The sequence below is a fragment of the Prenolepis imparis genome, unplaced genomic scaffold (assembly GCF_030444845.1).
Source record: "Prenolepis imparis isolate NDT839.2.m4 unplaced genomic scaffold, iyPreImpa1.0 SCAF_6, whole genome shotgun sequence".
Taxonomy (NCBI): Eukaryota; Metazoa; Arthropoda; class Insecta; order Hymenoptera; family Formicidae; genus Prenolepis; species Prenolepis imparis.
In genome coordinates this window covers 3971094-3993846 of record NW_028141164.1, presented here as the reverse complement: position 1 = coordinate 3993846, position 22753 = coordinate 3971094, and the positions used below count along the sequence as shown (strand labels likewise).

The 22753-nt window shown below is 29.0% G+C and overlaps 3 protein-coding genes across 7 annotated transcripts in view; 2 read left to right on the top strand and 1 right to left on the bottom strand.

Annotated features, from left to right (window-relative positions):
* The window catches only part of LOC145937669 (uncharacterized), a 98944-nt gene that overhangs the window by 69288 nt on the left and 6903 nt on the right, over nt 1-22753 (bottom strand). Inside the window, exons 5-6 of the mRNA XM_083040866.1 lie at nt 2530-2700; nt 2395-2436 (exon numbers count right to left, since the gene is read on the bottom strand). Coding sequence (XP_082896992.1) covers nt 2395-2436; nt 2530-2700 — 213 coding nt within the window. The remainder of the gene's footprint in view (nt 1-2394; nt 2437-2529; nt 2701-22753) is intronic.
* Uxt (Uxt prefoldin-like subunit) lies at nt 9162-10293 on the top strand. Its single transcript, XM_083039944.1, has 2 exons — nt 9162-9295; nt 9515-10293. Exon 2 carries the CDS (start codon nt 9527-9529, stop codon nt 9968-9970), a length of 444 nt encoding a protein of 147 aa, XP_082896070.1. The 5' UTR covers nt 9162-9295; nt 9515-9526; the 3' UTR covers nt 9971-10293.
* On the top strand, nt 14859-18928 carry LOC145937026 (very long chain fatty acid elongase 7). Of its 5 annotated transcripts, none has more exons than XM_083039767.1 (8): nt 14859-14877; nt 15435-15483; nt 15856-16046; nt 16144-16224; nt 16551-16713; nt 17579-17718; nt 17919-18074; nt 18640-18928. In XM_083039767.1, exons 2-8 carry the CDS (start codon nt 15438-15440, stop codon nt 18802-18804), a joined length of 942 nt encoding a protein of 313 aa, XP_082895893.1. In that variant the 5' UTR covers nt 14859-14877; nt 15435-15437; the 3' UTR covers nt 18805-18928. The 5 variants fall into 5 exon arrangements, with proteins under 5 accessions (XP_082895893.1, XP_082895891.1, XP_082895892.1 ...); XM_083039765.1 differs by having other exon boundaries at nt 14870-14936; XM_083039766.1 differs by lacking the exon at nt 14859-14877 and adding an exon at nt 14959-15146.

The following is a 22753-nucleotide window of genomic DNA, read 5'->3' as shown; positions in this document are numbered from 1 at the left end:
TTTTTTTATCCCGATCGTATAGCACCGGGACTATTTGCTCTCTTTAACGTTCTGAGTTCTGACACGCATATTTTATTATAAGAAAATCTGCACCTAATGAAGATCTCAAAATGACTTAATCAATAACTTAATTCACATCTTTTGATTTGTGTATTGTATCATGCAAATATTATCGAGAGGATGAGACATCGAATTAATATTCATTAATATATAATATCGTAATCGATTTAATATTCCCATGATTATACTCTTCAAATGTGATAATTTTGTATTAAAATGTATTTATCAGAAGATAAATGTTTCGACAGTTATCTGTATCTATGTTTCGCGCAGTTAAATACATGATCTTTGACACTGTCATATATAAATGACCAGATTATATACTTGCACTTACATCATCTTTAATTTGATAATTTTTAGTTTAAAAATTAATATGTCTGTAGATTATCGAAAAATTAAGTTGTCTAGGAATATTTTTTTTAGTTTTCACTTATTAACTAGAAAATGCTATATTACTTTTTGATATATTAAAATATATTGACATATTTATAATAAATCTCAGTTTTTGAAGCAAATTGTTTAATAACTTTATTATATGGTAAGCAACATTTTAGACTTGTATCATATCATTAGCAATGAGAGATTATATAAATATAAAATATGAAAGATATTAACTAAGTGATTAATATATATTAAATTTTTATATACTAATTACATTATCATTAAACTATTACTAAGTATAAATAAACTGTTAAAGTAAACACCAAGTTAAATAAAATAAAAGCTGTTAAAAATGATGTTATACATATAAACCGGAAAAGAAAGTATATTGTAAAAATTGATCGAAATCGATTGTTAACTAAAAGGAAAATATGCAAAAAAGTCGACTTTAGCAGTACAATATGATTTAGAACTAAATATTATTAGTTTCAATTATATATGTCAATTGTTTGATATATTCCAATATATTCTGTAGATATGGCAGAAACACATCTCTATTAATGTATCCGTAATTAACTGTCGTTTAATTGCCGTAATATTAAAACCATTTAAATTTCAACTAACATAAATTTTTAATAAATAAGTTAGTTTGGTTGGTTCTCTATTTATGCACGAGTTATGAGAAGCAGCTGAGATACTGCACTATGCATTGAAGAGTTAAATTAAAAACCGTCTCAGAAAATAAAAAGAAAAACAAAATAATTCTCTAAGACTATATTATTATATACAATCTCTAAAGTTTCCATCATCTAGTATTAATTTTTTTATATTGTTATTTTTTATCTTGTTGTTAATGATTTAAAATTTTTCTTCTGTTAACCAATATTTCCTAAAGATCGTAGATTTATGCTAAATTGCGGTCTAAGCACGGATTTTCTGCTATAAACAGAGACTACATTTGAATTGGCGGTGACACGAATTGTCATCGAAATGCATCGGGGCAATAATGTAATGGTGAGATTTCACTTCACCGCAACGACAATCACTGAATGTGGTACAAACTATCACAGCATTGAATTCATTATGACGTCTAATGGCATAAAGAATACATATTAGAGAAACTTTCAGTCGTTGCAAAAGCAGATAATTCATCAATTATTTTTTATCTGATTATTATAAATTGATAATACTTACTATGTCATTATGTCGTATTTAATTAAAGAAAGCGAAAAAATACATTTATCTATTTTTCTCTACGTTTAAATTAATCGAGTTTTTTTTTCCTTTTTTAAAAAAGATATGTAAAGTTGATACTCGCATATATCGAACTTTATTGTTGTCGCTTTTTCGCGATGCTCATTGGCTGTCAAGATTCGCGTTGTGCGTTATATTCGTAGCATCGAGAGGCTGTCATCGCGAGGGTTAGCAGTGTGACAGTTTGTTCAAAATAAAATTAAATAAAATAATAATATTAGTTTTAAATAATATGTTATTATACTTTAAACTCGATTAATATTTTTGACAGTTATCAGCTGATTTCTGTCAAAAAATATTAATCGCGGATAAAGTATTATAACATATTATTTCAAACATATTATTTTATTTTATTTTATTTTGAACAAACTGTTAAACTACTAATCCTCGTGATGACAGCTTCGATGCTACAAATATAACGCATATTAATGCGAATTGAAACAGCCAATCAGCATCGCGGAAAAGATACAATAATACTTGCGAGAATCGACTTACAATTAATATACCTTTTTTAGAAAGAGACGTTATAATATTTTAAATTCGATTAATATTTTTGACAATTATCAGTTGATTTTTGTAAAAAGTATTAATCGCGAATAAGATATTATAACATATATAAAACATATTAATATTTTCATACATATTATATACATCCCCATTATCGCTATAGAAATATAAAATAAACAATTTCTCACTCACCGATACGTGCAATAGCGGAGTTGTAGTACACAGCACATTGATCTGAAAACAAAATATTCAAATTATGTATATACATATGTGTGTGTCGAATATCTCAAACAATGCAGTTTAGAAAAAATGTTTTATTTTGCATACCTCACAGTTGCCCCGATGTCGCCCGACGCCTCCCCGGGCCTCCTCCTCCTCTCTTGGTCCTTCGTAGCACTCACGACACTCGCGAAAACACGAATAATTACAATCGCCCGATACTTTACACGACACTCCCGACACGACACGTGAATCGCACTGTGTATCGCAATGTGCTACCTGTAACAAATAAAATACATACATATTAGAATAATCTTATTATTTCGCATTATAACATACACAATATATAAATATGTAAACTAGAATTAATGATAAATATATCCACGGATCGCAACACATTCGCACGCGCGACAACAGATTAAGTTGGGTTATGTGAGCAAGAGATTTTGCATCGAATTTTTCGCGAAATATGCGTTTCGAACAATTACGCCTACATCATTAACGTTGAAATTATGATATGCGATTGATAAATATTACAATACAAAGGTTAGAAATTGTTTCTAATGATTATGCTTACTAATTAATCACAGCGGGACGCAGCTCCAACTGCCTGATACTCGCGGCGTTTCGGTAATGGCCGAGGCTACAAACATCGGCAACTTCATTCTAATAGCGCGCGCGATACTAATATATACATATGACCATATTAATAATTAATTAAAACTCGAAAGAGATTCGTTCAAAAAGATATAGCTTTAGAAAGAAAAAATATTAATCGAGAATAAGGTATTATAACATTATTTACAACATATTATTATACTATTTTATAACTTTTACCATATTATTATTTTAAAATTTAATTAGCAAATTATAACATACACAATATAAATATAAATATATAAGCTAGAATATTTAATCAGCAAATTTTCGCTTTATTAATATTTTTTGATAGAAATCAGCTGATTAAAGCGTTAATTTGCTAATTAATTTTTAAAATAATAATATGTTTTAAATAAAATATGTTATAATACTTTAAACACGATTAATATTTTTTGACAGAAATCAGCTGATAACTATTAATTTAATATTAACTATTAGTTTTTAAAAATTTTTGTTTGTTTTTGTGTTGTTCTAGTCTATGTAAAAAGTACACTTTATGATAATTATGATAAATATTATGATAATTATGACAATTTATATATTCGTGTTTATATTTATTATATGTGTATACGTGTATGTAAATGGAGAATTTGTCGTTTTTTTATAAATATCATTGATTATAAATAAATTGTCGATTTATAAATATTAGATTTTTTTTATGTATAATGTACGTGTTTTATAAATTTTCCATTTTTTTTATTTTGTTGCTTATTGCATTAACTGCATTGATGTATATTTAAATTGTTTTTCGATTGGAAGGATAACTTACGTGATATTGTATAAAAATTGCATTGATGTCTTTTATCAGCTTTTTTAAACAGAGGGTTATCTTCTTTATGATTACACAGTCATGTGCTCGTCAATATATCGCGATACATAAAGTAGTTTGCAATGATGATTGCTTGACAACGCTTGAGAATCGAACAAGAGAATATGTATTGTGTGTGATGAGTCTCTCATAAGTATTATTTAAACTTTTAAACTAGATGTATAAATATAATTTTGTTTTCAATTCTATTGTTTAAAACAATTATAATTATAAAAAATTTAAATATAAACCATATGTCAATATATAATGTCAAAATAAATATACTTTCTCCTAAAAAAAAAATCAAAGAATTTCTTCAATGCCAACAAATGAAACTATTTAAATCACTTGCATATGAATATCCAAGTCTAATTTTTTTAAATTCATATATATATATATGCATGCATGTATTTTGAGGCTTCAAAAACAGAATCCTTTTTAAAAACTATAAATATATAATATAAACGAGGCATCGATCCGGAGGTTTAATTATACGGTGGATCATTAATGCTACTTTGCGCTTTGTCATGATCGTCATCCCGGATCCATTTTACTCTCGATTCTGTTCTAAAGCGAATCGTCTCGATTTTAAGCGCTGCTAATGCGGCATAGTCAGAAGAATCGCACAATCCCCGTCTTTGATGAAGGACAGTGCGACCAATGCGACGAGACAATATGATATCCAGCTCTCTCGCCAAGAAATCAGTGCGAGCCGAGCTGGTCTCTTTTGCAGACGCATAAAAGTGCTACAGCGTCCTCGATCGTCTCTGTGGAATATTTCTGCACAATATAAGTCTCTAGTTTATGCCTGGGACACACCGCAGTTAAACATTGCGACGACTTTTATAGGCCTGTACGCGAATCTCGCACACACACGCTTGATTATACGATGTTGCCTGCTGCGCCGCACATTTCCACTTAAATGCACATATATGTGTATAATATTTGTGTGCTGCACACATCTGCTAGTCACGCACACCATTGCAAGGGCGATATTATTCTCGCTTAGGGCAGGGCCGCTGGTTTCAGGCGCGAGAAAAAAGAATTTGCTATTCGAGTCGCCAACACTGATCACCATAGGATAGATGCACTAAATAATCGATATTAAGGGATATTGTCGAATAATTTTACTGTTTTATTAAATAAAAATATTATTTTTATTTTTTCCGCGCAAAAGAAAAATATATGTCCCTCGACAGCTGTTGGCAATCAAATATTGACGATGCATGTCTCACTAAATATGAGTTGTTACAATCTCCGTGGATGTATGTAATAGAAATAATCTTGCTACCAAATGTAAAGGAAAGTATTAGTTAACACATGATACATCTTCGTAATTTACTCAATAATAATTAAAAAAAAAAAGATATCTATTTATAATTATATCTATTACTTTTTGAATCGAGTCCTAATAAATATAAATCCTATCGGAAGAGCAACCGTAATTAATTATGACATATAGTAAAATAAATTCACATATATATTTTGTATAATTTTCAGAAAATTAAAAGTGAAATAATATTCGTATTCGCCTCCTACATTTAATTAGTAACCTTAAGGAACAAACTTAGAGATATCGGTAATTTATGAAATCGCTAAAAGTACGACGCTAAAATATCTATCTGCGATATAAATTACAGTTTATACTGCCAGGTAACCCTAACAAACATCCTCGGCCACGATTGCGCTCGTAAAGAGCACGATACACCTACGCTGTCTGATGCTAATGCATGAATTTGGGTATCAGAAGTAAGACATTAAATGAAATTCTTATAAACAATAGGCAATAAGCACTGATCGTGTGTTCTTATTGGCTTGTCAGTTGACAAATCAAAAGAAGAAAATATTTTTATTTTCTCTTGATACTTGATACCGATTGTCAAATCTATAAGAATTGTTTCACATAGCTCTGAATGCACGAAAGAAACTGTGCAATGTATTTTTCGACGCAATATCGCGATTTTAGTATATCTTCTCGGCGGAAATTAATTGGAATTAATTAATCCAATTAATTAGAATCATAGAATCCGTCGCGACGACGAATTCTCGGCCGTTTTAAGACTCTGTTAATGAAGATTGGTAAACCCTGTAACTGGAACGAATATGGAAACGTTGTTGTTTCATTGCTATTATTTTATCGAGTCTCAAGATTGTGCAATTAATGGCATCGTCTCGCGAGATACGTCAATATCTCATTGTAAACGGGAATGTATAAATATACAATGATTGATGCTGATGCAAAATTATGCAGTCATATTGTGCAACAGATATCTAGAGAATCAGCGCATTAAAAGTTTCAATAATCAATCTATTAAATTAATTATATTGCGTATTTCAAAAAACAAATATATATTAATAAATAAATACATAAAATATATATAAATATATTATATTTATATATGCACTAATATATGAATAAATGTGCACTTAATTTTTTTGCATAGTTTATATTAGATAGAATTATATAAGAATTTAAAATACACATCGTACTATTTTTTTAGTTAAAAATTAATAGCAATATTTGTCGGTATTTCACTATCTCGTAGTGATCGTTAAAAAAACCTTAGTTGTAAGAGTGTTTCGAATGTTAGTCATCGATGATGTTCATTTTATCACGGGATGAAAACATGTAATGAATATCGAGACAAAGCTTCTTGCAACCACTCCTACTGATCTGTTGCGCTTATAAAAGTAAATCGAAAGCGGATCTTCTTGCCGAACTTCTTTTATTTGAAAATGACGCCTTTGTATACTATGCGATCCCAAAACGAGTATTCGAAGTACTTTGCTAAGTCATGGTTAATGCACAATAGCGTGCGCGAGATGCATTACGAGAATGGTCGCTTTTTGCGCATCGCTGTTATAATAAAGCGAATAAATGCACGGACACGTATTAACGAAAAAACTACAAAGAAGATTCTGTCGTTATTATAGATCGCAACGATAACACGTCGTAAAAAAATGCGGGAATAATCGCCTTGTCCGCGATCGTATTTTACAGACGCAAATAATAATCTACATCTCTAGAAAGAGACGCTCTTGTATTGCTTGTATATTAACGTTTTCAAATTGGCAAATCTTTTATTAAGAGTCTTAATTTTGCCATAACCGTGTCAAATTATAAATCTCACTGCATTAAAGCATTGTGCATTCAAAAACATAAACGCGCTCTTTGTATAATTTTATTAAAAATAATGTAATTAAAAAAAAAATAATATAAAGTATGCCCTATTTTGTCTATTCTTATCAAGAACTATCAAATTGTTCATACTCGCGATGACAGTACAATTTAATAGTACAAATATATTGTATATTAAGTAAAAGAATTTGCAGGCTCGTATCTGTTTGGCATAAAAATAATCTGTTAACAATGTACTATCAAAATATACAAGATAAATTTTTGACTCGTCTTAAAATATTAAATTTCGACACTAAGTCGCCGCGCGCGGACCCTATGCGGCGCATACTTATTTTAAAGATATTGAATAAAAAAGTGTGTACGCTGGTGTCTGCTTGGTACCAAAATATTCAGCAGACAATAGACTATCGAAATATACAACAGATGAATTTTTTACTCGTCTTATAATATTAAATGTCGACTATGTCGCTGCAGACCCTATGCGGCGCACTCTTATTTTATCAATATACACTATTAACCCCTCGATGCACACAACTGTCAAAATATGCAATGACAGCCGACAGCCGCTCACGTGTCTCTCATGTATCAAATTCAGTTGTCAGTTGTTTTGGAATCTCGTTATGCTATATACAGTGGTTGATTTTGCATAATAAACAGTATGCCGTTATAATGCAGCTATTAAATTACATGAAAGATAAAATTTGATGTAGGTATTTGTTGATTGTATTTGAAAATGCGCGTTTGCTTTATAATTATTTCGTAACATCATGTGTGCATTAAGTTTTTCAGTTATCGCAAACAAAATTTAAATGTGTGAAGAAAAGTAACAAAACAGCGTAGTGTGCAGCGCAGTGTATGATTATTTATCCTTTTTACTGTAGACATAAACGTCATGTAAATATATATATATAATTATTATAAAGCGTATCGTTGCACTATTACTACCAACAGCTTAATAACTCAGGAGCAATTTACAATCATTAGCATATATTTGGTAACATGTTTTTTAATATATGCATCGCGCAGAGCACACACTCTCTTTATGATATCGCATTATAATTATTGTGTAAGAGTGTCGATATATATATATATATATATATATATATATATATATATATATACTTATATACGACTATATACGTTTTAATTCAGATCCTGTATGATGCTGGATACTGTATAAATAATATATCAATACCTTATAAAATTATGCACAAAACTACCGGTGTACTGTCGCGCGCGATATATTATATCAAAATTATTGGAAAAAAAATATATAATTACTCTGACGAAGTGAACGTTGAATATAATCTTGCTATTTTTCATCTTCTTTTTATGAGAGGTTCCAATTTGTTGCAAATTATTGGTGATAATTTTTCATCAAATAGTTAACAAGAATATGTGTTTACACAAAAGTAATATGTCAAATAAAACATATGATCATATAAAAGATATATGATCGCATATAATCACGTATCTTCGGGTATACTTAATTTTTTGTCATTCTTATACAATCTGTTCTATAACGTTAATTATGATTATATAAAAAAAAAAAACTTATGTATATTTCAATAGATACGATAGTCATTATATAAAAGCTATTTTTTAAGTTCTTATATGATGATTTATTATAGGTTTTGCTATATTAAAAAAATACTTCCATATTTTCTTATGCCGAATGTGGATGTTTTGTGTATATGTGTGTGTGTGTGTGTGTGTGCGCGTGTGTGTGTGCGTGTGTGTGTTCAACCACGTAATTATAAAAAAACATAAAAAATATATAAAACATAAATATATAAAACATGAATTATTTTTTATGTAAAATTGATATATCTAATTGTAAGTTAAATTTTAATTATATATTAGTTTTACTGTATAGTTTGTTGTAATTGTTTTAAATTCGATGATGCCCTATCTACACCTAAGGATGATCCTCTACTCGTGGCTCATCCGACTGCTATCGCCTGTCAATGGTATTTCGTATGGGTTTTGACCGTCTACACTACTCACTCGGATAAGCTACAAGGATTATCCTTTGGTGTAGACCCAGCATTCGACCGAATTGGTACATATTAGAGAGACCTTTCTTAGCAGCTGTTGCTCTATTCTTAATAAAGCTTATTGCTGGTTTTGCCAGACCAAGATGTCGCACGATGTTATACACGCTGTGCACGCTAAGAATGTAGCATAAAAAATTAGTTATATTTATCAGAAAGATTTTGTAATATGGTTTCTTTGACTTTGACACACTTTATTCTAAGTCTAATAATGTGAGTGACATTATCGCCATTGTACAGGACAGAGTGCAAATGTTTATATGCATGTGTGGTACTATAATGTGTGACATAACCTGAAAACTAGATGGTTTTCATTGATCTTATTTGATTTTTTGACCAGACATATGTTCAACGTCTAATCTAGTTATATACAATGTTTTACATCGATACATAATATTATTCTTTTGATATCTCATTTTTCTTATTTTTCAGAACAAAGGTGTAATGGATCCTCAAACTCATCAGAAGATTTTACAATTTGAGACATTTGTAAATGATATATTAAAAGCCGATCTTGCAAAATTGGCTGAAAAACTCGATGCTAAAAATGCTGACGTTGTCGAATTTCTACAATTGAAATCAGTGATAACTACATTTCAGAATACAAATGTCGAAAAAACAGGTTTCAAGACCAAAGTTGACATAGGAAATAATTTTTTTATTCAAGCACACGTTCTAGATGCTTCAAAGATTTTATTAGACGTTGGTTTAGGACATTACATCGAATTTAATTTAGACGAAGCTTTAATTGTTATAAATATACGGATCAAACTGCTTGAGGAACAGATTGCTCATTTACGAAAAGCAATTGCAAGAACCAATGCTCACATTAAGTTCACCCTTATTGTCATTAGAGATTTACAAGGAATCAAAAACAATGATCAATAAAAACCCTGTAATGGAAAGAGATACCCAGCCAGAAATGTTGGTCGAATCGACGTCGATTTGTTGTCGATTCATCGTCGATTCATCGTCGAATAGATATAAGAAAATAGTACATGCTGAAACTTGCTGCAATGGCAATATATAAATTTCGTAAATTTACTAATAAACTTGTTCAGTATACATATATTATCTACTTGAATTTATGTATCGTTATATATTAATTTTAATTTTAAGAATGTATTAATGTTTTAATGTATATGTGATATATATTAAAATATTGTATATGATAAGAATTGTTTTTAAATGTATCATATCTATATATAATAGCATTTCTTGGTAACATTATTATTTAAATCCTGGTATTATTTGGAGACGATTTTTCCTCAGCGAAAATGTCGAGGGAGACCATCATTTTTTTCAATTTCTGCCATCATGTATCTTTGTATATAACTAAGCCTTCAGTTAAAATTCTATTAAACCCTACCTGAAATTAACTGAAGAATGTGGTTTTATGTTAATATTTTATTTCCACAAGGCTTAATTTGTAAAAAAAGTCTTTATTTTCAACCGCTTATAACTCGAAAATTATTAGTACCTCAATTTTATTAACAGGTTTTCCGCCGGTTTTACTCTATACACCCTTTTTCTCTATACACCTTGTATAGAGAAAAAGAGAACAAAATTATTTTTATTTTCTACAATATATTAATGCAAAAATAATGTGATACAATATATATATATATACAATAGTAAAATATTTAATAAATATTGTAAAGTACTTTTAGTCTTAATCATGTCTTTAGCCAAGATAAGATGGCATGTTTGAAAAGTACTTTCATTACCCTTATAAAATTTTAGATGCAGCCACTTATGCAGATATGTGCAAAAGTAGCCTTCCTAGCATTTTTTCCCTATTCTCCCTTCATGCATCTTGTACTTTGTGACTTAAGCTGATGCTGTGCTATACTGCATATAAGAGTTTGAGGCTTGCATGATATGTTTCAAGTGTTTACTAGTGTACTTGCGCATATATTATCCGCTCTTCTATTAGGCATAAAGAATATTCATTCACATAACTACTTATTAACTCTTTAAGATTTTGCAAAAAAATGCAAAGTTTCTGAAAAGTTTCGTTCTAATTTTATTTTGGAAACAAATTTAATTAAATTTTAAATTATTACGACATCTGTTCGTTTGAACCGATATTTTAAAAGTTTGTTTCTTTTTCTTATTTATTGCTTGATTGTGATTGATAAAATTGCCAAATTTTGTGAAGATAAGTGTATAATCCAGTGCATAAATAATCTTAAAATTAGTAAAATATCTATTAGTACAATAGTTTAATATAGTTATTGGATTATATTATAACTATATATAAAGTTTATTAATAATAAATATACATAATACTATATATATATATATAAATTATCCAATAATTTATATTTTAGAAAATTAACGAATAAGTTTAATAATTGTAAAAACATTTTTTGTTTAAGTCCTACATAAGCTTCTGTGCCTTCTGTCCATAAATAAAGTACATGGATCATGGATATAGTTCATCGAAAATAGTATCATCTGCTGATAATATATCATATCTTCATTGTCATTGCACGATGATTAATTCTTTTGAAGAAAGTTATATATTTATATACTATCTGTTAGTAAATTTTAAATATTCTTGCATTAGTGGCCGATAGTAAATCTTGTATATGCACAAATATATTTAATAATATTGCTTTTGAAATACGTAGATGGCGTCGAAAAAAACGTTTATTATTTTTAAATTATATAACAATTTAAGTTGCTATTAATAATTGTTAATTGTTATCTATAATTTATTATATCTATCTTTTTATTTAATGAAAATAAAAGAAATAGATTTAAATTAAAGAATTACTTGAGAGACACTAGAGAGGATATAAACTTAATGATAAATTATCAATCACATTTTAAAACCAATTTTTTGCAATTTGTTATTCAAAATGCGAAAACATATATAGAACAAGACAAACAAGATATTTATTATATATTTTAAAAACTAGAAAATTATTTAGACACGGTTTTTTAGCAGTTTTCTCATTGTCACACATTTTAAAATATATCTTGAAATTCTGATTCTGTGTGTTTCAGTATATTTTAATTTGTATTACATACACATTTATAAATATTTTCTGAATTAAGTTTGATGATTTCTAGTGTTCTATGTTTTTTAACATTATAAAGCGATGTAACGAATAATGTATATTATATTCGAATATTGTATTCTGTGTATTTTTAAGTAAATATAGTACACACGCATCATCTTCTCTCTAGCTTTGCTTTCAAATAAAAATAAATTTCTTGCAGAAATGCAACCAGCTCCTACTTGTATTTTGATTTCTGCAAGAAGAAGAAGAAAAAAAGGAAAAGAAATAACGAAGTCCGGACACGAAAATCAATTCGTCCAGCTAAATTATGCGAAACGCAGTAGCTGAATGATCTGATTAGGAGGGGGCAATCGTATAATAAAAGACTCTAATATTAAAATAAAAGATGAATTCGTAACTCGGTTTGTGATGTTAAAATATAGGTGTACAAAGTCGAATGTAATCCACATTTAAATAACTATGAAGAAGCCATACATCCATACAAGCTGGAATATAATTATTCGCCATGGCTGTATATATAATTGAAATTTATTGAATATAATAATTTTTGCGTGCAAAAAATATATTTTTCGATACTATCTTTTAAAATCATCTAAATTTACCTCAATTGATATTATTTAATAAATATATAATAATATACAAGATGTTATTAAAATGTAATTTATTTTTGTTGTATAATAGAATAATAAATGCCTATAAAAATAAAATTATGTTTATTATAGTTTAAAGACTTTTATTGATTTGTAATAATATTCTTTTTTGCATGAGATTTCAGTGATGATATCATCTATCTATATAAAATTCAGATATTAAAAGACTTATTTATAATATTGAAAATCATGAATTTTAAAGTTGTATGTATTTTTGATATAATATCTGAAAAACACAGAAGAATTTTTATTAAATATAATTTTGTTGTATAATAGAATAATAAATGCCTATAAAAATAAAATTATGTTTATTATAGTTTAAAGACTTTTATTGATTTGTAATAATATTCTTTTTTGCATGAGATTTCAGTGATGATATCATCTATCTATATAAAATTCAGATATTAAAAGACTTATTTATAATATTGAAAATCATGAATTTTAAAGTTGTATGTATTTTTGATATAATATCTGAAAAACACAGAAGAATTTTTATTAAATATATATCTCTTTCTTACTTGACGTATGTTCTGACGTATTTGGTAATGGTCGCCTCTTTACAGGGCACTTCAAACATCCATTACAACCCTGTATTCTAAGCCAAACCCCTATTAGGGGTTCTTGGCCTGCAGATGAGCGTAAAGCACAATAGGTTACCGACGCGGAGAGTTGTTAACACGAATATTGATTATACAAGTCTTTCTTAAATGTCGGCAGAAAAATTGGAGTCACAATGTGGGAAGAATCTGTCAAATCTTTTTTTGAAGGTGTGTATCATAATTGTTATTTGATTGTTAATGTGTATCTTGTTTTATTGATTTACATTGTTTGTAAAATGTTTTTCTATACAAAATATGCTCCATTAAATTTATCCTATGTAAATATTTCAGTAGAATGCTGATTTTAAGAGTCAATCTATAATTGCATTGATTATTAAATACTAATTAACTGTTCGAAATTTAATGAAATAAAAAATTTGTTCAATTGTTAGAGATTGTGTAAAAGTTTTACTTATAATTGTAATTATTTTTTTATTCAATATAAATCTTTGTATCTAATGTATATACATATCATTCTATTATATTTCTGCATTGAGATATTTACCGAATTCATCGAATTTTGCATTTGATGATTGATCATTCTGCTAATATAAATAACAATTGTGTTCGAGAAAGTAGTATATTTTTGTTAAATTAGATTGTTATCGTACCTTCTCGAATATTTAGACGCGAAAAAGAAACGTTTTGTTCGACACATAGTCTTTGTTTGTTAGTTTGTTTTTTTTTTATTATTATATTTCTTATACTTTTGATTACTTCTCGGACGATGCATAAAATGCGCTCGCAAACATGCTCGCACATTATAACAGCTGAGAAATTCCCTCGCGCGTTACTTCGTTAGCTCTTACACGTGTCGTTGATTATGCCGGCCCAAGGAATATATCAATTTTGTTTATAAGCCAAGGCCAGCGATTAAGAAATATTACATAGTTATCTTTACTTATCTTGCGATGAAATCTATACACTTAGTATGTAAATGATTATGCAGCTACCGGTTTTTTCTCGCCACTTTTAAACAACAATTTACGTCGTCGCGGATTTCCATCTGACGTTTCATAGTGATAATGGCATTAAGTTTTAATTCTGAGCATAGATTTATGAAATTTCGAGCTTAAGAGTATTGACAACATAATTGAATATAAACGTATAGACTCATGCAGAGAATAATTTTTCTTTAGCATTATTCAGAGATAAAGACATGGCCGTAGTAAGATCTTTTTTGACTTTTGGTTCTTTTTATTTGTTTTTTTATAATTAAAAAAAATTTTTTTTTAATTTTTTGCTTGATTTATAATTTTTTATATTTTTTATATTTAAAAATTTTTGTGTATGTTTATCAATATTTACATTTTTTAATATATTTTATGATTTTTATTTCTTTATTAAAAATATCATAAACTTATTAGCACTCAAGAGAGCTACAAAAGTGGCTTTCGCGACAGTCTAAAGGTTGAGCATATTAGAAGCGCACAATCATATCCGCATAGTCAACTATATATACTGCCAAAACGACTCTTAAACGACCAGTCACACAGATCAACTGCCGATAAGAGGTGACACTGGATTTTAGATTTTTTATCAGTCAGTTATGTGACTTATTATTTGTGCTAATGTATGTAAAATTATAAGGATCTGAATCTTTATGAAAGTGTATCAATCATAATCAACGGATATTATGTTAATTCAAATATTAATGTATTGATTTACTAAGATTTACTTTGTATACATTTAATCGTCTAATCATAAAAAACTCGCTGTTGCTTGCGGACTGGTTTCTGGAACTGAACGAGAATCGTTCTCAGATCATATCAAGAGCATAACGGTAGAATATTCAGTTCTTGAAAGTCAATCGATTAAAGCGCACAGATCGCAGAAACTCTCGCGTTACTCATATCGAATAAGATTGATAATTTTCGCCTCGATCTCATACACGGTTCAAGATTTCGAAATCAACTTTTAAATAAATTTTATTTTGTTATCAAAGTAAGTTCCGGTTTATTTTGGTTTGTTTCTCTGATCGGTAATAAATAAAATTCGTTAATATTAGTCGTGTTTATTGAAGGTGTGACTACAAATTAATTTATGTCTTGTTTGCGTTGTTTATTCTTAGGATATGGAAATCATGAACACTTATCACTATCTCTTCGACGAAATTTCGGGTAAGTTAAATGAACGAGTAAATAATTGGATACAGATACTATACATGTACATATATATGTGAAATATATTATAATGGATGAAAATAAATGAATATAATATTTGAGCATATATATATATAATAACATTATATAAAAAATGTAGTTATTTCTTTGAGTATATTGAGTATATTGAGAGGTTCTTTTTAATTAAATGTGTGATAAAATGTTTTTAATTTCTTTCTTTTAGAATTGTATAATTTAAAAAATTTTTCTACGCATTGCGTCACGACATCATTACAATCTGTTTTCTTTCCTTTTTAATTTAAATATGTTATTGCATGCGTATATAGTATTTTGTTTTAAAATTCTTGAATTTTTTTCTGAATTTTACAGATCCCAGAGTTTCTGATTGGCTGTTTATGTCAAATCCATTTAATATAGCATTAATTTTACTTGCTTATTTATCTTTTGTACTTTACTTTGGACCACGTTATATGAAGAATAGAAAACCTTACACGCTTACAACGACTATGATGTGTTATAATATTTCTATTGCAACTGCAAATCTTGTTTCATTTTATGGTGCAAGTATAATTAATAATTTATATATATATATATATATATTTATTAATTACGTCTAATGTTTTTACTTATTGTAATAATATTTTCTTCGTCTTTTAGATATTAACATCGGGTTACACAACACATCTTTCCTTGGGATGTGAGCCTTTAGTAATTTCAAATGATCCTATGTCGCTTAGCGTACGTAACACTGTGATTAAAGTCTATAATAATAAAATTAAATGTATAATATATATATATATATATATATATATATATATAAATGTATAATAAATATATTCCTTATTTTTCGAGATTTATTAAAAAATATTTAAAATTAAAATATTTAAAATATTAAAATATTTTTACAAGAACTTCAGGAATTTTAACATATATAAAATCAAAATTTGAATTCAATGTAAAAGTATTTAATATAGAAATTTTCTTTAACATTTATAAAAACAATGTGTGTTTGTGTGTGTCTATGTGTATACGTGCACGTGAATATAAATTTTTATTATTTATAGATGGTTCGATGGGCATGGCGGATTGTAATTTTAAAAATCATCGAGCTTGGAGATACCGTGTTTTTTATCTTCAGAAAAAAATATAATCAAGCATCATTTCTTCACGTATATCATCACACAATGATTGTTCTTTTGGTATGGATAACCTGTAAATATGTACCTGGTAAGCATTAGATAGCAATAAGTAAAATAATATATTTTTAGAAGAAAAATTAAGTCATTGATTTATTCATATTGTAATCGAATAGAAAGATTTATAACGAATTGTATGCTGTACATACTGGTTTAATACATTTTAAAGAGATATATATATATATATATATATATATATATACACAATATACAGGGTGTTTTAGAATGGTCAGCTTTTGGTGACATGATTGTATACATTATATTATTTTAAGCAAGAAAGTTTATGTAAACATGTATCTTACTCTGGACGGTTATAAAGATACAACGTGTTCAACTTTAAGAACAAATACATTTATTAACTTAGACTTATTATTAGTATAACCAAATACTGTGAAACAATTATATTAAATTTTTGTCGTTTCCCCTATTACCATGATTATGAATGTAAAAATTAGGTCACGTTTGATAAATCCTATATTAGTTTGAAATTTTTGGTTTCTGGTATAATTAAAATGGCTCATATTTACTCATGCCAAAATTATTATTAATTAATTGAAATTATTGTTTATTAATTAATATTAATTATTCAAATGTATTGTAAGCTTAAAATTTAATGTATAATTGTTTCATAAAATTTGATTCTAATAAGTTAATAAATATATTTCGTTCTTAAAACTGAATTCGTTGTATTTTTATAACTGTCCAGAATATACACATGTATATAAACTTTTTTGCTTAAAATGATGTATACAATCATGTCCTAGAATGCTGACCATTCCTCCTGAAACACTTTGTATATATACTCTGTATATATACATATTGTATGTATATACCTTCTTATATTTATAATTACGATACAATCGTGCAGGTAATGATTAGATTAAATATATATACAGGTGGCATGTGGACCTTTAATATATTGCCCAATTTAGTAATACACGTAATCATGTACATGTATTATTTCTGTACTGCTTTGGGACCCGAAATGCAAAAGATAGTCATTCCTTGGAAGAAATATATGACACGTTTGCAATTGGTACGTAATAATTTTATGACAATTTATATTTGCTATATTGCGGTGTTCCAACAAATTTTTAGCCATCGATTGTTCAAAATAATTAGGTTTTTACGTTCGATTTTTAATAATTTTACAACGTACTCCAGATTCATGCGGGCATATGAAATAGCGCGTTTTGCGTGATATGTTCATACATGCGAACTTCATTGTGGTTACAGCGCTCCCATAACTTGATAACTGGCTTTTCACGAGGGATTGAAAAGCTCCGTAAGCGCTGCTTGCAGAATCACACGTGTTCTCGTCGAATCCCAATTCGGTTTGCATTTGAGCGTAACAGTGAGGGGCGGGGTGAAGTGGGTGGACGAAGGCTCGTGGTACCGTTTTTAATTAAATAATCCGTTACTGGAGAATTTTTATTTCCGGCGATATCGACGGAACGATTTATCGGGTTACGTAGTTGTTTAATTTTGCGCGGAGTTTTTGCGCTCTAGAATTCCTGTCAGAGGTTGGACGAGGGCAAAATGTTTTTTTACATGCGATATATATGTATATTGTGTATATATATATATATATATATATATATATATATATATATATTATATATATTTTATGTAATATACATATATATATAGCTGTCAAACATACACTATATGTATAAATATTGTGTGTTCTTGTTATTTTTACATGATTCGTAGCAAATATTTATTTGCATCTCTTCCGAAAATTTCATTAATATATTTTGCTTTGACAAATTTTTATCTAAATATAAAATAGCTAACATACACGAGAAGAGAATCATTATATTCAAAAATCATATTAAAATAATTAATATTATTAAACGTTTAACTATACAATATATTATTTTAAAAAATGATTACAAATACATATGTCTCCGCGCATTTATTACAGTAAAAATTGACATAATATTTCTTATTTCAGATCCAATTTGTTATCCAGTTTGCTCATACGTTTCAAATGTTTCTACCATCCTGCGAGCCAACGCGGAAACCATTAGCATACATTTACATGTCTCAAGTTGTTATCATGGTCTATATGTTCTTAGACTTTTATAGGAAGTCGTACTTGAGAAAAAAAATTGAGTAAATGAGTAATATCTTATGACAACGTTCTGGTTAGCCGAAAAGCATGGACGTCAATTCGATATGTTTGCATGGAATTTAAATGAACATTATATACATATAAATGAATAAAGCCACTCTCTTAAATATTCTTTTAATTTTCAATCAGTTTGATAAATACAATAGAAATACAAATTTTCGATTATAGTAATAATAACAAATTCAGACTAATTAATTGAGAATTTACAAAATTTTAGGAGTTATGTAAGTTATTTTAAATTTATAAAACACATAGAACTTTTTTATTTATAGTATTTGTATTTATTATATTCATCAAAATATTATTATTAATTATAATTTTTTATTGTGTTATAATCATAAGTATTATTATTTTATAGTAAAGAAAAATATCTTTAAAACATATAATTTTAATTTGTGAATATTAATTTTATTTGCGTATATTTGCGAATATATTTCGAAACTGTACGTAATCTCCTTGGTAATCTCATTACAGATCGTGATATTTTTTATACAATAAATAACATATAGTTTGTCATCTTTTTATGAAAAAAATTTCTATCATTTTTATTACTTTTATTATTTATAATTATCGTGCATATAATTATCGTAAAATCAAACAAAGCAGGACATGAGAATAGAATCAAATATTATTCATCTGGTATCTCAAAAGAGAAAGATTTAAGAAAGAACACACATCAGTCATATAAGATGAGATGAGATATGTTACGTTGCTCGTAATGCTTTCGCGTTATGTCAGCTCGGATTTTATTCGCAAGGCTATCTTGCCGTCGAATCCTTTTCCTCTTTCTGATTTGCTTTGCATTATACAATGTTCCAGATTACATCCTGTCAGTATCGTAAATATAATATGCCGAATACGTATAGTGGAATTTATTTGCTTTTTTTCTCTGTTCTCGTTCCTGCCTACATCATGAGAGTCATTGAAAATAAAAGGATATTTCGGAAAGCTATCGAAATATAATAAATTGATACTTGGGAAAATTTCAATTTTTGTTACTGTTTCTGAGAACAGTTTTATTTATTCCCACACATGGTTGAGTATATACATACATACATGTTGTGTTCTATGCAGATACTCGTGTGTCCGGGAAAATTGTATTACCTTACTCGACTGTTTTCCCGGCCGACTGACATTAGCATAGTGAATTAGTGCGTCCATGGCTTTAAGTCGACACGCATGGCCTCACGCCGATAAGACTTTATTAACGTCGCCTATATTTATCCCACGCTTCAAGCGGCGACCCCTTTCTGTATAGCACATCCTTCCCTTTACAGGCTCTTGCCATATACGTGATAGGCTAATCCTTTTCATGTACGTAATAGTTCCATGTATCCCCTTAATATATATTATGTATATTACCACATATTATTTTGCTCTTTTTATTTCATATAGATAATTGTTTCATATTTGATGCAACGGTTTTATATTTTCTTTTTTTTACGGGAAATGTTTTATTCGCTATTATGGCAAATTATAGATTATTATTACATCCGAGCATAGTTGAGAGTTAATTATCCTTTTCTATTACTTAACGAGCGTTTACAAATTGCTCTTTAACGTAATAATCACTGCTTATCACTTATTTATTTAGCGTGAGTAATCGTTGCTGAACATATTGAAGCGGCACGATGATTTATTTACTTCGGGTAGTCAGGATATAAGGGACCGAGGGTCGCGTAAGGATGTACTTTGGTTTGGCATACGAAAGAAAGGGAGAGAAAGTTACAAGAAGGGTGGATTATTGAAGTTAAAATTTCATCACCGTTTTAATGCAATTCTGTTGAACGTTTATTTAGTCGAAAAAGCTTGATCGTTCAATTTTCATTACGATGATATCACCTTATCTATATTTAACATGTTATTCTGATCAACGTGATGAAGCAGGAAAAAAAAATTTATAAAAAGATAATCTATACGACGATTCATCGCATAATTGCAATAAAGCAAATTCGTTAATATTTAATTTTTGAACAGTATGTAATATTTAACAGATATATAGTCGCATTATTCGGCTCATTAATTAATTAATAACTTTGCAATGTCTTCATCGACTTTTAATTCATCGTCGTGAAATATAGAGCGACAGCAGCTTTATATATCGGTGTGTAATGGTTGGTATGCAATATATCACAAAAAAAGTCAAACTAAAGGAAGATCCTCTTGTACGAAATGTATGACTGTCTCGGCACCTATCTCACTTCACTATGGAGAAGATTCATTTTTCAGCCAGTCTCTAGCTAGGAACGTGACCTCGAGCGGTGCACAGCCACAACTTTTAGAGAATATTTTGCAAGTTTCAAGCTGTGCGACGTAGGTAGATGCGTTCTATTAGAGCGAGAGAAGAACATCGTTTGCGACTATTTCGAGAAAGGAAACTTCGAAGGTACAATTGCGTTTGTTTTAAACTAAAAGGAAACTTTCGAGCACATTAGAATGTGCTTGAAAACAAAGAGATAAGAATCTTCGCAGATGGAGAATTGCGTATAAATAATTTTGCACTGTAACATTTTGCAATTGATGTTATGGTATATACATTTTTATGCATATTATAAATGTTGAGTTTATATACAAATTTAGAAATATGGATCTCTTAGAAAATATCAGGGAAAATTCTTTATATACAAGATACTTTTACGGCTAAAATGTTCTTTTACATTGCCGAGAAATATGTAATTATCATAATAGATTAATACGTAGCTACAATTATATTATATCTTAATATAATTTTATATTGTCTACTTTTTAAATCGTTTGGCTTGAAAATATAGATATTGCATCGCGTTATTCGCCATAGTTAGCGTACGAAAGCATGCGTATATAACAAAACGCATATGGCAATATCGCGGCGCACAATATACGGTAGTAGCGACACTTATTTTTGGAAAATTTTAATACTGCACCCGATGTCATTATTACCACCTCTGCCTCGTGACGGTGGTGCAGCCAATTTTGTGAAATTTATAAGGTAGCACCCCGCTCGGCATATAGTCGCCGCTCCCATATTACGATCCTCCGTTACGATCGCTCGTAATTGGTTGCTTAAATACTGAAGTACATATATATATATATATATATATATATATATACATAATTTTGTGCATGTGTGTGTGTAGTATCTATTGGAACGGCTATGTGCAGACTAGGGCAGGTAGTTTCGGCTCTTTGGCACGACACCGACAATCGGGATCGAAACCTCGCCCGAATTGTCTGTCGTTAACGTATATTTCTTTTGGTGCCGATGACTTATAGTTATAGCATTGATTTACGTTTTGACGTGCGCGATTTTGGATCAAGTTGTAGCGAAGCGCAAGTTTAGAAAAATAGTGACTAAACTAAACTGACACTAGGTCGTATCGATCTTGCCGGTTAATTCGCCGTTATATATCAAAGACGCTTGCGAAGGAAAGTAATTAATTTTTTGTATACTTAATCCAATTTGCTTCGACTTACTGCAGCTAATACGATATTTATTTTAAATACCATAAACAAGTCGTAACTTTAAATGATTCATTTTTACGATTTGGGCATGTTATATTAGCCGAACAGGGCTGAATAAATATGACATTATTAATCGCATATCATTAAAAATCCGCAGATGTTTCGAAGCGGTCTTTAAATCTTGTCGAGACAATTTCGTATATGAAAGATTATACCGTATATTGCGGAAATCGTAACGCTGCCGGAACGTAATAGAGGAGTCCACCGTATTTATGATCGGTGTAAAACATCGGGCCCATGCCGACTCGCTCGGAGAGCGAGAAAATTTCACGGCAACACGTGGCACCACAGCGGAATTTAATAACATCGCGTACGGACTCGGGACCGTTTAGAATTTAATACTAATTTAAAAGAGATTAGTTCCGTATCCGGCGCCAGACAAGGATCACTACCCTCTCAGACAGCCCTTTCGCAGGAGGTGAATTTCAGGGAC